We start from the raw sequence: 15,928 nt of genomic DNA on the forward strand, positions 1-15,928 counted from the left end.
CCCCATCTCCTTGTCCCCATCCTCGTGTCCCCATCCTCGTGTCCTTGTCCCCATCTCAACGTCCTTGTCCCCATCCTCATGTCCTTGTCCCCATCCTCATGTCCTTGTCCCCATCTTCATGTCCTCATCCCCATGTCCTTGTCCCCACCCTCATGTCCTTGTCCCCATCACCATGTCCCCACCATCATCTCCTTGTCCCCATCCTCACATCCTTGTCCCCATCCTCATGTCCTTGTCCCCATGTCCTTGTCCCCACCTCCATGTCCCCATCTTCACATCCTTGTCCCCATCTCCTTGTCCCCATCTCCTTGTCCCCATCCCCATGTCCTTGTCCCCATCCCCATGGCCTTGTCCCCATCTCAACGTCCTTGTCCCCATCCTCCTGTCCTTGTCCCCATCTCCTTGTCCCCATCCCCATGTCCTTGTCCCCATCTCCGTGTCCCCCTCCTCACCTCCTCCTCCCCTCTCCCCACAGGTCCACCACCACCACCGCCACCACCGCGATGTCCCCTCCCCACCGCCACCACCGCCACCACCGCCCCCCTGCCCCCCCCTCCCTCCCCCTCCTGGCCTTCCTCACCCTCCTCCTCTTCCCCCCGTCCCGTCCCCACTGCCACCGCGCCGTGGGGCGAGCCTGCGACGTCCCCCCGGTCCCCGGCGTCGACATTTTGGGCTCGGGCTTGGACGTCACCACCTTGTCCCCAACGGAGGGACAAGCCCTGGACATTTTGGGACCCCCCAGGACCCCCAAGGGACCGTGCGTTATCTGCCGGGACCCCTTGCAAGGTGGACGCGCCCTCCGGCTCCCCGCGGGGGGGTCGCCAAATGGCGGGTGGGCAACAAACTCAAATCGAGGACCGCGGTGGCCGAGGGGACGTCGGCGGTGGGGACGATGGTGACCAAGGCCGAGGAGGTGGCCCGGGAGTGGCGGGTGGGTTTGGGGGTGATGGTGAAGCCGGGGGTCGGGGGGACCGTGGCGGTGGCCGGGTCCCACTCGCGGGTGGCCGAATTCGGGATGCAGCGGCAGCGCGAGGACCGCTACAGCTTCGCCAGCACCGAGATCCACTGCGTGCGCTACTGGTGGGTCCCGGGGAGTGTCGGGGGCCTTCCTCCGCTGTCCTTCATCATCATCAGCTTCGTCATCTTCTCCATCTCCTCCAGCTTCTTCAGCTTCTTCAGCTTCGTCTTCTTCAACTCTTCCATCTCCTCCATCTTCATCTTCTTCATCTTCATCTCTTCCATCTCCTTCATCTCCTTCATCTCCTTCATCTCCTTCATCTTCTCCATCTTCATCTTCTTCATCTCTTCCATCTCCTCCATCTTCTTCATCTTCATCTTCTTCATCTCTTCCATCTCCTCCATCTCCTTCATCTTCTTCATCTTCATCTTCTTCATCTCTTCCATCTCCTCCATCTTCTTCATCTTCTTCATCTTCTTCATCTTCTCCATTTTCATCTTCTTCATCTTCTTCAACTCTTCCATCTCCTTCATCTTCATCTCCTCAATCTCCTCCATCTCCTCCATCTTCTTCATCTTCATCTTCTCCATCTTCTCCATCTCCTCCATCTTCTTCATCTTCTTCATCTTCTCCATTTTCATCTTCTTCATCTTGTTCATCTCCTTCATCTTCAGCTTCTTCATCTTCTTCATCTCTTCCATCTCCTCCATCTCCTCCATCTTCATCTTCTTCAACTCTTCCATCTCCTTCACCTCCTTCATCTCCTTCATCTTCTCCATCTTCTTCATCTCCTCCATCTTCTTCATCTTCTTCAACTCTTCCATCTCCTTCATCTTCATCTCCTCAATCTCCTCCATCTTCTTCAGCTTCTTCATCTTCTTCATCTCCTCCGTCTTCTTCATCTTCATCTTCTTCAACTCTTCCATCTCCTTCATCTCCTTCATCTCCATCTCCTCCATCTTCTTCATCTCCTCCTTCTTCATCTTCATCTTCATCTTCTTCATCTTCTTCATCTTCTTCATCTCCTTCATCTTCATCTTCTCCATCTCCTTCATCTCCATCTCTTCCATCTTCACCTTCATCTCCTCCATCTTCTTCATCTTCATCTTCTTCATCTCTTCCATCTCCTCCATCTTCATCTCTTCCATCGACTCCATCATCTTCACCTATCTCCATCATCTTCATCTCCACCCCTCTTCTGTCTCCTCCATCATCTTCATCCCTTCTCCACCATCTCCTCTTCCACAGCCTCCCAGAGACCCCCCTCAAATCCCATTGCCCCCTCCAGTACCCCCATAGTGCCCTGCAGACCACCATAGCACCCCATAGACCCCCAACACCCCATAGACCCCCCCAATCACCCCATAACCCCCCAATCACCCCATAACCCCCCCAATCACCCCATAAACCCCCCAAATCACCCCATAGACCCCCCAATCACCCCGTAGACCCTTCCAACACCCCATAACCCCTCCAATCACCCCATAGACCCCCCAATCACCCTGTAGACCCTTCCAACACCCCATAACCCCCCCAATCGCCCCACAGACCCCCCAACACCCCGTAGACCCCCCAATCACCCCATAGAACCCCCCAATCACCCCATACCCCCCCCAATCACCTAGGATACCCCCCAATCACCTCATAGACCCCCCAACGACCCCACAGACCCCCCCCAGTCACCCCGTAGACCCCCAAACCACCCCCCAGACCCCCTCCACGCCCACCCCTCCGCCCCATTGACCTCCGTCCTTCTCCCCCCCGACAGGATCTCGGCCACCACCCCTCCCCGGCCGTCCCCTCACTTCTTGCGGGCCGTGAGGGCCTTGCCCCCCCCGCTTCACCCCGGACACCGCCGCCGACTACGGCGAGCTCCTGGCCGCCTACGGCACCCATTACATCCAGTCGGCCCAACTGGGGGGCCGCCTGCGCGCCGTCACCCGCCATCCCGCACCTGCCAGGCCACCATGGCGGGGCTGAGCTCCCAGGAAGTGGCCGACTGCTTGAAGGTGGAAATGGCCGCCAGCCTCGGCCCCGTCCGGCTCCAAGCCATGACCGCCGCCTGCAAGAAAGCCCGGGCAAGCAACCGAGGCAACGCCAGCTTCAACGAAGTCTTTAACGAGCGGCTGGTGGAGGTGGAAGGCGGCGAGGAGCACGGCGACATAGTCTACGGTAGGCCCGAGGCCTACTCAAAATGGCTGAAAGGTCTACCCCGCTTTCCCGGCCTGGTGGCCGCCAGGGTCCGTTCCCTCCACACCCTGGTGCCCAAATCCGACAAGAGGCGCGGGGCGTTACGGGCGGCCATCGGGCACTACATCTCCTGGCGGGCCTTGCGGGCCAATTGTAGCCAGGCCTGCGCCGGCGGTGGCCATCTTGTAGGCCCTTGCCAATGTAGTTGCCCGGCCAACGCCGCCATCACCACCGGTTGCTGTTCGCGGCACCGGGGCACGGCGCGGGTGACGGTGTTGGTGCAAGAGGGGCAAGGGTGGCGGGGGGGACCTCATTTCGGCCACCGACGCCTACGTCCGGGTGTTTTTGGGGGGCCGGCGGGCGCAGACGGCGCCGGTGTGGAACAACAACCACCCGAAATGGGGGGCGCGCTTGGAGCTGGGGGTCCTCGACCTCGTCCCCGGCGCCCAACTCAAAGTGGAGGTGTGGGACCGGGACAACGGGTGGGACGACGACCGTTTGGGGACCTGCACCCAGCCCGTGGAGGCCGGGGGGACCCGCGAGGTCGTTTGCTTCGCCGGGAAGGGCCGCCTCAAATTCAGCTACCTGGCGGCGTGCGGGCCGGCTTTGGGGGGGCCCCTCTGCCTGGATTACGTCCCGCAGCCCCCCCGGACCAAGGGGGGGCTCTACCACTTCTCCCACTGGCCGCCGAGGCCCGGCGATGGCCCCGTGACTTGGCCCACCCAAGAGGAGCAGGAGGAAGAGGAGGAGGAGGAGGAGGAGGAGGAGGATGAAGGCGGGAGCCTCCACGGGGATTTTGGGGAGGCCCTGGGGGGGTCCTGGGACGAGGACGATTCGTGGGAGGACCTCGGTGATGTGGAGGACGCCGGTGGTTCGAGGGGGGCTTCCGTGGAGGTCGAGTCCTCGCCTGGCCTCCAAGATTCGTCTTTTGGCCTCAAAAAGGCTTCTCCAGGCCTCCAAAATCCCAATTTTGGCCTCAAAAAGGCTTCTCCAGACCTCCAAAATCCCAATTTCGGCCTCCAGGAGGATCTAGTGGACCTCCAGGATCCATCATTGGGCCTCGAGGAGGATCTCCTGAGCCTCCAAAATCCCAATTTTGGCCTCAAAAAGACTTCTAAGACTTCTCCAGACTTCCAAAATCCCAATTTTGGCCTCCAGGAGGATCTCGTGGACCTCCAGGATCCATCATCGGGCCCCGACGAGGATCTCCTGGGCCTCCAAAATCCCAATTTTGGCCTCAAAAAGGCTTCTCCAGGCCTCCAAAATCCCAAATTTGGCCTCCGGGAGGACCTCCAGGAGCCATCTTCTGGCTCCGGAGAGGGTCCTCCAGCCCCCCAACTTGGTCCTCCAGCCCCCCAACTTGGTCCTCCAGCCCCCTAAGCTCGCCCCCCCCCCCCCCCGGAGGCCGGACCTCCTCCAGGTCCTCCCTGGCCTCCAGCCTCCAGCCTCCAACCCGGGGCAGGATTAAACGCTTTGTGCTGCAGCCCCGCCTCGGACTGGTCTTTTGGGGGGGACTGGGAGGGACTGGGAGGCACTGGGAGGGCACTGGGAGGCACTGGGAGGTCACTGGGAGGGACTGGGGTAGAATGGAGGGGGATTAGGAGGGACTGGGAGGCAGTGGGGGGCACTGGGAGGGGATTGGGAGGAGACTGGGAGGCACTGGGAGGTACTGGGAGGGACTGGGGTAGAATGGAGGGGGATTGGGAGGGACTGGGAGGTCACTGGGAGGGACTGGGAGGTCACTGGGAGGGACTGGGGTAGACTGGAGGGGGATTGGGAGAGACTGGGAGGGGTCTGGGAGGGACTGGGAGGGCACTGGGAGGGACTGGGGTAGAATGGAGGGGGATTGGGAGGGACTGGGAGGGGTCTGGGAGGGACTGGAGGGCACTGGGAAGGATTGGAAGGTACTGGGAGGGGACTGAGAGGTAACTGGGAGGGGATTGGGAGGGACTGGGAGGTCACTGGAAGGGACTGGGGTAGACTGGAGGAGACTGGGAGGGACTGGGAGGCACTGGGGGGCACTGGGAGGGGACAGGGAGGGGACTGGGAGGTACTGGGAGGGGACTGGAAGGTCACTGAGGGGCACTGGGAGGGGCTGGAAAGTAACTGGAAGGGACTGGAGGGCACCGGGAGGTACTGGGAGGGGACTGGGATGCACTGGGAGGGACTGGGAAAGGACTGGGAGGTAACTGGGAGGAACTGGGGGGCACCGGGAGGCACTGAGAGAGACTGGGAGGGGACTGGGAGGTAACTGGGAGGTACTGGGGAGCCCTGGGAGGTCACTGAGGGGCACTGGGAGGAGACTGGGAGGCACTGGGAGGTACTGGGGGGCACTGGGAGGAGACTGGGAGGCACTGGGAGGTACTGGGGGGCACTGGGAAGGACTGGAAGATACCGGGAGGGGACTGAGAGGTAACTGGGAGGTACTGGGGGGCACTGGGAAGGACTGGAAGGTACTGGGAGGGGACTGAGAGGTAACTGGGAGGGGACTGAGAGGTAACTGGGAGGTACTGGGAGGTACTGGGAGGTACTGGGAGCCTTCTTCACCCCCACAGACCCCACAACCCCCCCCCAGGAGCCCCATAGCCCCCCACAACCCCCCCCTGGATCCCATTTAGGGACCCCAAACCCCCCCCGGCACCCCATAAACCCGCCCCAAAACCACCCCAAAACCTTTATAGGGCCGGGGGGGGGCCCCCAATTTCCTGGGGGGGGGGCGGATCCTGGCCCCATAATGCGGAAGAGCTCGGCCGGGGCGCCCCATAGCGCCCCATAGCGCCCCATAGCGCCCCACAGAGCCAGGTACGCGCCCCCCCCCTCACCCCATAACCCTCCGGCCCCATAGCTGCCCCATAGAAGGTGTCCCCCCCCCCCCCCAAAAAAAAAAACCCAGCCCCATAGGGCGCCGCGGCATCACCCATAGAGGTCAATGGCGGCCCTATAAGCCCCCCCCCCCCGGCCCTGTAACCCCCCCCCAGCCCCATAGAGCCCTATAGGAACCCCATAGCCCCCCCCCCAGCCCCATAGAGCCCCCCCGGACCCCATAGAGCCCCCCTCCACCCTATAAGAACCCCATAGACCCCCCCCAGCCCCATAGAAACCCCATAACCCCCCCCCCCAGCCCCATAACCCCCCCCAAACCCCACAGACCCCCCCCAAACCCCATAACTCCCCCCCCAGCCCCATAGACCCCCCCCAGCCCCATAGAAACCCCATAACCCCCCCTCCAGTCCCATAGACCCCCCCCCAACCCCATAACCCCCCCAGACCCCATAACTCCCCCCCCCCAACCCCATAACCCCCCCCAACCCCGTAGAAACCCCATAACCCCCCCTCCAGCCCCATAGACCCCCCCCAGCTCCATAGAAACCCCATAACCCCCCCTCCAGTCCCATAGCCCCCCCCAACCCCATAACCCCCCCCAAACCCCATAACCCCCCCCCCAGCCCCATAGACCCCCCCCAACCCCATAGAAACCCCATAACCCCCCCTCCAGCCCCATAGACCCCCCCCAGCCCCATAACCTCCCCCAACCCCATAACCCCCCCCAAACCCCATAACTCCCCCCCCAAACCCCATAGACCCCCCCCAGCCCCATAGAAACCCCATAACCCCCCCTCCAGCCCCATAGACCCCCCCCAACCCCATAACCCCCCCCCCAAACCCCATAGACCCCCCCCCAAACCCCACAACCCCCCCCCAAACCCCCCAAAAAATGCCCCCCCCTTGGGCCTTGACCCTGACCCTATTTTGGGTCCCGGGGCTTATGGGGCGCCCCACAACCCCGCCCCCCCCCCCCCGCCCCCCCCGCCCCCCCCCATCCCCCAGTGCCCCCCCCAAATTTGCGGCCGCTGCCTGGGGGCCATGGTGGGGCTGGGGGCGCTGGGGGGGGGCCCTGATGCTGGTGGGGGGGGGTCCTGTGCCAGCAGCTCCTCCTGCGGGGGGGGGGGGGACACCCCAAAAGGCGCCCCCCCCCCGCCAAGAACTTTGGGGACCCCCCCCCCCCACCTTGGGGGGACGACGACCCCCCCCCCCGTGCCGCCGCCCCCCAAAATTTGGGACCCCCCCCGGCCCCCCCCCCCCAGCCCCGCGTCACTTTGAGGGAGATCGGGGATTTTTTTCAGCGGGGGGCGGGGGGGGGGGGAAGGGGTAAAAAAATATTAAAAAAAAATTAAAAAAATTTAAAAAAGGGGGGAGGGGACCCCAAAAATAAGTTGGGGGGGGCCCCAAAATTTTTTTTTGGGGGGGTGAGGGTCTGGGGGGGTCATTTTGGGGGTGTGGGGGGGTGAAAGGGGCGATGGGGAGAGGTTTGGGGGGGTGAAAGTGCCCTTAAGGGGGGTTGGGGGGTCTTGAAACAGTCATTTTGGGGGTTTGGGGGGGGTCTTGAAACTGTCATTTGGGGGTTTTGGGGGGGGTCTTGAAACTGCCAATCAGGAGCAAGGGGGTGCCCCAAAAAATTTAGTTAGGGTTGGGCCTCAAAAATGGTATTTAGAAATTTTGGGGTGCCTTGAAACCGTCATTTGGGGGTTATGGGGGGGGTCTTGAAACCGCCAATCAGGAGCAAGGGGGTGCCCCAAAAATTTAGTTAGGGTTGGGCCCCAAAAATGCTATTAAGATTTTTTTGGGGGTGCCCTGAAACTGCCAATTAGGAACTTCGGGGTGCCTTGAAACCGTCATTAGGGATTTTGGGGGGTCCTGAAACCACCAATCGGGTGTTTCGGGGGGTCCTGAAACCGCCAATCAGGTGTTTTGGGGTGCCCCAAAAAATGTTAGTTAGGACTGGGTCCCAAAAATGGTATTTAGGAATTTTGGGGTGCCCTGAAACTGCCAATTAGGAACTCTGGGGTGCCTTGAAACTGTCATTAGGGGGTTTTGGGGCATCTTGAAACCACCAATCAGGTGTTTTCGGGTGCCCCAAAAATGTCTGTTAGGACTGGGCCCCAAAAATGGTATTTTGGACTTTTGGGGTGCCCTGAAACTGTCATCAGGGATTTGGGGATGCCTTGAAACTGCCAATCAGGACCTTTGGAGTGTCCTGAAACCTCCAATCAGGTGTTTTGGGGGATCCTGAAACTGCCAATCAGGAATTTTGGGGTGCCCCGAAACCACCAACATGTTGATGGACCTATGGGGCACCCCGAAACCGCCAATTTCTCTATGGACCTATGGGGTGCCTTGAAACCGCCAACTTCTATGTGGACCTATGGGGCATCCCAAAACTGCCGGTGTCCCCATGGACCTATGGGGAGCCTCGAAACCGCCAATACGTCCAAAGATCTATGGGGTACCCCAAAACCACCACACATGGATGGATCTATGGGGGTGCCTTGAAACCGCCAATTTCTCCACGGACTTATGGGGCACCCTGAAACCGCCAGTGTCTCCTGGACCTTTGGGGGTGCCTTGAAACCGCCAATTTCTCTATGGACCTATGGGATACCCCAAAACCACCACACATTGACGGACCTATGGGGTGCCTCGAAACCGCCAATTTCTCCATGGACTTCTGGGGCACCTCGAAACCACCAGTGTCTCCTGGACCTATGGGGTGCCCTGAAACCCCCAATTTCTCCATGGACCTATGGGGAGCCTCGAAACCACCAACACATCCAAAGATCTATGGGGTACCCCGAAACCACCACCATGTCCAAGGACCTATGGGGTGCCTCGAAACCACCGGTGTCTCCTGGATCTATGGGGAGCCCTGAAACTTCCAACTTTTCCCAGGACCTATGGGGCACCTCGAAACCACCAACTTCTCTATGGACTTATGGGGCTCCTCGAAACCGACAGTGTCTCCTGGATCTATGGGGAGCCCTGAAACTGTCAACTTCTCCCCAGACCTATAGGGAGCCTGGAAACCGCCAACTTTTCCCAGGACTTACGGGACACCTCGAAACTGCCAGTGTCTCCTGGATCTATGGGGAGCCCCGAAACTGTCAACTTCTCCCCAGACCTATGGGGAGCCTGGAAACCGCCAACTTTTCCCAGGACTTATGGGGTGCCCCGAAACTGTCAACTTCTCCCTGGACCTATGGGGAGCCTCGAAACTGCCAACTTTTCCCAGGACTTATGGGGAGCCCTGAAACCTCCAACTTCTCCGTCGACCTATGGGGAGCCTGGAAACCGCCAACTTTTCCCGGGACCTATGGGGCACCTCGAAACCTCCAACTTCTCCATCGACCTATGGGGAGCCTGGGAACTGCCAACTTCTCCCAGGACTTATGGGGCGCCCCGAAACCTCCAACTTCTCCCTGGACCTATGGGGAGCCTGGAAACCGCCAACTTTTCCCGGGACCTATGGGGCACCTCGAAACCTCCAACTTCTCCATCGACCTATGGGGAGCCTGGAAACCGCCAACTTTTCCCAGGACTTATGGGGCACCCCGAAACCGCCAACTTCTCCATCGACCTATGGGGAGCCTGGAAACCGCCAACTTCTCCCAGGACTTACGGGGCGCCCCGAAACCGCCAACTTCTCCTCGGATTTTGGGGCGCCTCGAAACCGCCGTTGCCTCCCTGCCTTATGGGGCACCCCGAAACCGCCGCCAGCCCCCCGCCCAGTCCCGGGGGGGGGTGGGGGGGGGCCCCCAAGCTGTGGGGCCCCGCCCTGGGTGGCGCTTCCTGCCGGCGCTCCCCGCTTCCTGCCCTCACCGCCCTCGCCCTGTCCCCCACCAACGGCTGCGGCCCCCAAGGTACCGGGTGGGGAGTACTCGGGGGGGCACCCAAGGGTGCTGGGGGGGCACCCAAGGGTGCTCCGGGGGGTCTTGGAGGTGGGGGCGGGGGCGTTACGGGGCGCTCTGGGGCATGGGGGGGGAAGTTGGGGTGATAAGGGGGAGGGGGAGGATGCTGTGGGGACGTGGGGTGGGGACCCAAGGGTGCTGGGGGGCACCCAAGGGTGCTGGGGGGGCTTAGAGGGTCCTAAGGGGTTACGGGGAGGGAAGGGTGCTGCGGAGCACCCAAGGGTGCTGGGGGGGACCCGAGGGTGCAATGGGGGACCCGCGGCTTCCAAGCGTGCCGCGGGGAATCCCAAGGGTGCGCCGCGGGCACCCAAGGGTGCTGGGGGGGAACGGAAAGGTCCCGAGGGTGCTATGGGGGACTGAAGGGTCCCAAGGGTGCCCCGGGGGGACCCAAGGGTGCTGTGGGAACTTGGGGGGGGAGGGGGACTAGGGTTTGATTGGGATTGTGGGGTGACGAGGGGGGTTGTGGGGCACCCAAGGGTGCTATAGGACTAAAGGGGGGGGTCCAAAGGCTGGGGGGGGACACCCAAGGGTGCTATGGGGACCCAAGGGTGCTATGGGGTGGGAGTTCGGGGTGCCGAGGGGTTGTGGGTGCCCAAAGGGTGCTAGGGAGACTTGGGGGGGGGGGTGGAGCACCCAAGGGTGCTATGGGGAGTCCCAATGAGGATTTTTGGGGAGGCTGAGAGCATTGGAGGGGGGGTCCCAAGGGTGTTAAGGAGGGTCCCAAGGGTGCTGGGGGGGTCCCAAGGGTGCTAGGGAGAGTCCCAAGGGTGCTGGGGGGTCCCAAGGGTGCTAAGGAGGGTTCTAAGGGTGCTGAGTGGTTCTAAGGGTGCTGGGGGGACCCAAAGGTGCTTGGAGGGGGGTCCCAAGGGTGCTGTGGGGGTCCCAAGGGTGCTGGGAGGGTCCCAAGGGTGCTGGGGAGCTCCCAATGGTGCTGGGGGGTCCAAGGGTGCTGGGAGGGTCCCAAGGGTGCTGAGGGGGTCCCAAGGGTGATGGAGGGGTCCCAAAGGTGCTGGGGTGGTCCCAAGGGTGCTGGGGGGGTCCTAAGGGTGCTGAGGGGGTCCCAAGGGTGCTGGGGGGGGTCCCAAAGGTGCTGGGGGGTGTCCCAAGGGTGCTAGAAGGGGGGTCCCAAGGGTGCTTGGAGGGTCCCAAGGGTGCTGGGGGGGTCCCAAGGGTGCTGAGGAGGGTCCCAAGGGTGCTGGGAGGGTCCCAAGGGTGCTGGGGGGGTCCCAAGGGTGCTTGGAGGGGGGTCCCAAGGGTGCTGATGGGGTCCCAAGGGTGCTGAGGAGGGTCCCAAGGGTGCTGAAGAGGGTCCCAAGGGTGCTGGGGGGGTCCCAAGGGTGCTTGGAGGGGGGTCCCAAGGATGCTGGGGGGGGTCCCAAGGGTGCTGGGGGGGATCCAAGAGTGCTGGGGGGGTCCCAAGGGTGCTGAGGAGGGTCCTAAGGGTGCTGGAGGGGTCCCAAGGGTGCTGGAGGGGTCCCCAAGGGTGCTGAGAGGATCCCAAGGGTGCTGAGAGGGTCCATGGGTGCTCTTCCCCCCCCCCACAGGGACCCCAGGACATGGGGGGCCACCCCCTGGCTCGTTTGGCTACCACCCTCTGCGCCCTCCTGGCCACCCATGTCACCGCCCAGGACCCCCCCGTGGCCACCGTCGCCACCTTCACCCCCTCCCCCCACCCCGGTGGCCACCGAGGGCCAGGAGCTGGCCACCACCGGGACCCCACCGGAGACCACTCCCGGGACCCTCCAGTGGCCCAAAAGCCCCCTTGGGGACCCGGTGGCCACCACCCCCGGACCACCAGGACCCCCTGGTTGGCTACCAGCCACCTCGGAGAGCGGCGGTGGCACCACCGAGGGGTGGTGGCCACCGGTGGCCACCACCACGCCGTGACGGAGACCACCCTTTGGGTGGCCACGGTGGCCACCACCGGTGGCCACCAGCCGCCGACGGAGCCCACCTTTGATTACCAATCTTTCAGGGGGTTCACTAGCCACCAGCCACACTTGGAGGCCACCAGTGGCCACCAGAAGAAGGCGGTGGCCACCAATGAAGGCCAGGTGACCTCCTGGGTCCCCATGGGCCACCAGCCAACGTTGGAGGCCACCACTGGCCACGACGTGGTAGAGGCGGACACCACTGAAGACCAAATGACCTCCTTGGTCCCCCACTAGCCCACAGCCAACGTTAGTGGCCACCGGTGGCCACCAACCACCTTGGAAGACCACCGGTGGCCACCAACCAACGTTGAAGACCACCGTTGGCTACCAATCGCCTTCCAAGACCACCGTTGGCCACCAACCAACGTTGAAGACCACCATTGGCCACCAGTTGCCTTGGAAGACCACCATTGGCTACCAATCGCCTTCCAAGACCACCATTGGCCACCAATCACCATTGAAGACCACCGTTGGCTACCAATCCCCTTCGAAGACCACCATTGGCTACCAATCGCCTTCGAAGACCACCATTGGCCACCACTCAACCCCGTTGACCACCCTTGGCCACCACCCAACCCCGTTGGCCACCACCGAGCTCCTCATGGCCAACCCGGGGGCGACGCCGGCCCCCCAGAGCGGCTCGTGGCGCTGGCTACTGGTAGCCTTGGTGGTAGCCATATTTGGCGGCCATGATGTTGGTGGCCTGGTGGCAAGTCCGGCGCCGGCGCCACTCGGGCTCCACCTCCTTCGGGCCCTGGGCCGGCCCGGCCTTGGTGGCCGAGGACGATGGCGGCGGCGGCGGTGGCGGCGCGGCCGCGGTGACGCAGCCCTTGGTAGCCACGGTGGCCACCATGCAGCAGGAGCCCACCCTCAGCACCTTCCGGGCCACCTCCGGCTCCGTGGCCATGGAGGAGCTGACGCCCACCAAAGGGGGAAGAAGCTCCGGCCAATGGGGAGCCCGGGGCTCAGGCCACGCCCACCACTTAGCCCCGCCCACCACTTAGCCCCGCCCACCACTTAGCCCCACCCACCCCAAAAAAAGCTCCGCCCCCTTTAGCCCCGCCCAAGGGACCCCGGTGGTCCCCGGCCCCAATTTTGTGTCATTTGTCCCCAATTTTGTACTCCCTGTTCCCAATTTCCTGTCCCCTGTCCCCAATTTCCTGTCCTTTGTCCCCAATTTCCTGGCCCCAATTTTGGGTCTTCTGCCCCCAATTTTGTGTCATTTGTCCCCAATTTCATGTCATTTGTCCCCCAGTTTCATGCCCTCTGTCCCCAATTTCCTGTCCTCGTCCCCAATTTCAAGTCCTTTGTCCCCAATTTTCTGGCCCCAATTTTGGGTCTCCTGGCCCCAAATTTCATGTCCTCTGTCCCCAGTTTCCTGTCCCCTGTCCCCAATTTTGTGTCATTTGTCCCCAATTTCATGCCCCCTGCTCCCAATTTTGTGTCATTTGTCCCCAATTACATGCCCTCTGTCCCCAATTTCAAGTCCTTTGTCCCCAATTTCCTGTCCCCAATTTTGGGTCTCCTGTCCCCAAATTTCCTGTCCCCTTTCCCCAATTTCGTGTCCCCCATCCTCAATTTCATGTCCCCTGTCCCCAGTTTTGTGTCCCCTGTCCCCAATTTCCTCTCCCTGTCCCCAACTTTGTGACAAATTTAAATTTTTCTCCTTTTTTTGTACTTTTTTTTAAAAATTTTTCAGAAGCTATTTAATTAAAAACATTCAGACTGAGCTGCGGTGTCCCTGTTTTCCCCCCAAAAAATAATGTCCCCCCCCATATAGCCCCGTGTCCCCCCCAAAATATGTCACCCCCCCCCCCCCATATAAGAAGAGGCCCAGTTAATGCCCCTTTCTCTCCCAGTTCTCCCAGTTTGAGCCCAGTTTGGGGTGGGACGTGGCATGGGGCGACACCTCCGGCACCCTTGGGTGACTCACGGGGGGCCCCGGGGCCCCTCCTAATTAACCCGGCCCCTCCTAATTAACCCAACCCCTCCTAATTACCCGGGCGCCGCCTGGCTGTGACATCACTGCTCCGGCACTCGATGACGTCATTCCTCGTTTATTTATTGCCTTCAGAAGGTGAGAAACCAGCCCCGAAATGGGCCCAAACTCGGTTGTTTTCTCCCCAAAAGGATGGGGGAAAGAAATCCAAGATGGCCGCCCCCATAGCAGCGCCCTCAGTCCAAAATGGCTGCCCCCACGGCAGCGCTCTCGGTCCAAGATGGCTGCCCGCTCTGAGGGGCGCTGCTCGGTCCAAGATGGCCGCCTGCCCGCCAGGATGACGTCACGGCGGGTCCCCCGATGCCAACGGATCCAAGATGGCCGCCGCCACCCAAGATGGCCGACAGCTCAACCGCCCGGTGGCCGCCACCGCCGTGTCCCCAGCTCAGCCAAGATGGCCGCCAATCCAAGATGGCCACCACCCCAAGATGGCCGCCACCCCCAAGATGGCCGCCATACCCAAGATGGCCACAACCCCCCAAGATGGCCGCCACCCCCAAGATGGCCACCCCTAGCTCCACCCCCAAGGTGGCCACGCCCCTAAGACGGCCACACCTCCTGGCCACGCCCATCCCAAGATGGCTGCCCTAGGGCCCCACCCCCAAGATGGCCGCTCTCCGCTCCACCCCCTAAGGCGGCCAACCTAAGCTCCACCCCCAATATGGCTGCCCTTCCAGGCCCCACCCACAAGATGGCCGCCCTAGGCTCCGCCCCCAAGATCTCCAACCTCCAGGCCCCCGCCCCCAAGATGGCCACCCTTTATGCCCCGCCCCCAAGATACCAACTGCTCTAGGCCCCGCCCCCAACATGGCCACTTAGGCCACACCCACTCCAAGATGGCCGACTACGCCTCGCCCCCAAGATGGCCACCTCCACAAAATGGCTGCCTTAAGCCCCGCCCACCCTCCACGCCCCGCCCCAAGCTGGCCAATCAGGCCCCGCCCCCAAGCTCTCAACCCCACCAGGCCCCGCCCTTAGCCCCGCCCCCTCAGCACCCCATTGGCCGCCACCCCGGCGGCGGCCATGACGGCGATGAGGGAGGCAGCAGCCGATAGGGCGAGGCCCATGAGGGCGGCCATCTTGTCGGCGGGGGCGGGGGAGGACGCAGGAAAGAGGCGGGCAGGGGGCGGGGCCCGGCGGGGCGGCAGCCAATTGGAGCGGCCGTGAGGACGGGGAGCTGGCAGCTAAGCACCGCCCACAGGAAGCCGCCCTCCGCCACCGCCAAGATGGCCGCCGCCATCGCCCGCAGGCAGGCCCGGCACCGCCCGGCGGCCATCTTGGGCGTGGCGGTCACGTGACGGGTGGGGGCGTCCCGATTGGCTGCAGCGTAAGGGGACCAGGCGGCCATGTTGGGGGCCTCGGTCACGTGACTCGCATCGGCCATCTTGGATTCGGCGCAGGGGAGGCCTCCAATTGGTCAGCTTGAGGTCTTCGGTCACGGTGATCTTCGTCGGCCATCTTGGATTTGGCAGAGATGGTGGCACCAGGCGGCCATGTTGGGGTCTTCGGTCCCATGACCCTCGTCGGCCATCTTGGATTTGATATGTGGGTGTCTCCAATTGGTCAGCTTGAGGTCTTCGGTCACGTGACCCTCGTTGGCCATCTTGGATTTGGCACTCGGGTGGCACCAATCATCCCTATTGGCCTCCTCGGTCACGTGATCCCCGTTGGCCATCTTGGATTTGGCACTTGGAAGGCTCCAATTGGTCATCATGAAGTCTTTGGTCACATGACCCTCGTCGGCCATCTTGGATTTGATACTTGGAAGGCTCCAATTGGTCATCTTGAGGTCTTCAGTCACGTGATCCTCGTCGGCCATCTTGAATTTGGCACTTGGGTGTCTCCAATTGGTCACGATGAGGTCTTTGGTCACGTGATCCTCGTCGGCCATCTTGGATTTGCCAACCGGGCGTTGCCGGCCGGTCCATCTTGCCTTCCCTCCCATGGCCCCATGGGGCGTCGGCCATCTTGGCTTCCTTCCCTGGGCGGGGCCTCGAGGTTTCCGGGAACCCTTCCGCCCACATCAGGGCCGCGCCCTCCTCGCCCTTCTCCCCGCCCGGCGGCCATCTTACTTCCGGGACCACTGCCCACCACGCCCGCTCCT

General features: G+C 62.2%; 1 protein-coding gene across 1 annotated transcript; it reads left to right on the forward strand.

Moving 5' to 3' along the window:
- Positions 1 to 569: 569 nt before the first annotated feature.
- Positions 570 to 4,528, forward strand: PRF1 (perforin 1; the record flags this gene model as incomplete). Its single annotated transcript, XM_084307105.1, is given in 6 exon segments — positions 570 to 757; positions 856 to 1,080; positions 2,727 to 2,787; positions 2,789 to 2,899; positions 2,902 to 3,450; positions 3,452 to 4,528. Coding segments are annotated over 6 exon segments (2,211 nt in total), but the record flags the coding sequence as incomplete, so codon positions are not given.
- Positions 4,529 to 15,928: the final 11,400 nt, after the last annotated feature.

Source organism: Netta rufina (assembly GCF_964035555.1).
Source record: "Netta rufina genome assembly, contig: SCAFFOLD_124, whole genome shotgun sequence".
NCBI lineage: Eukaryota > Metazoa > Chordata > Aves > Anseriformes > Anatidae > Netta > Netta rufina.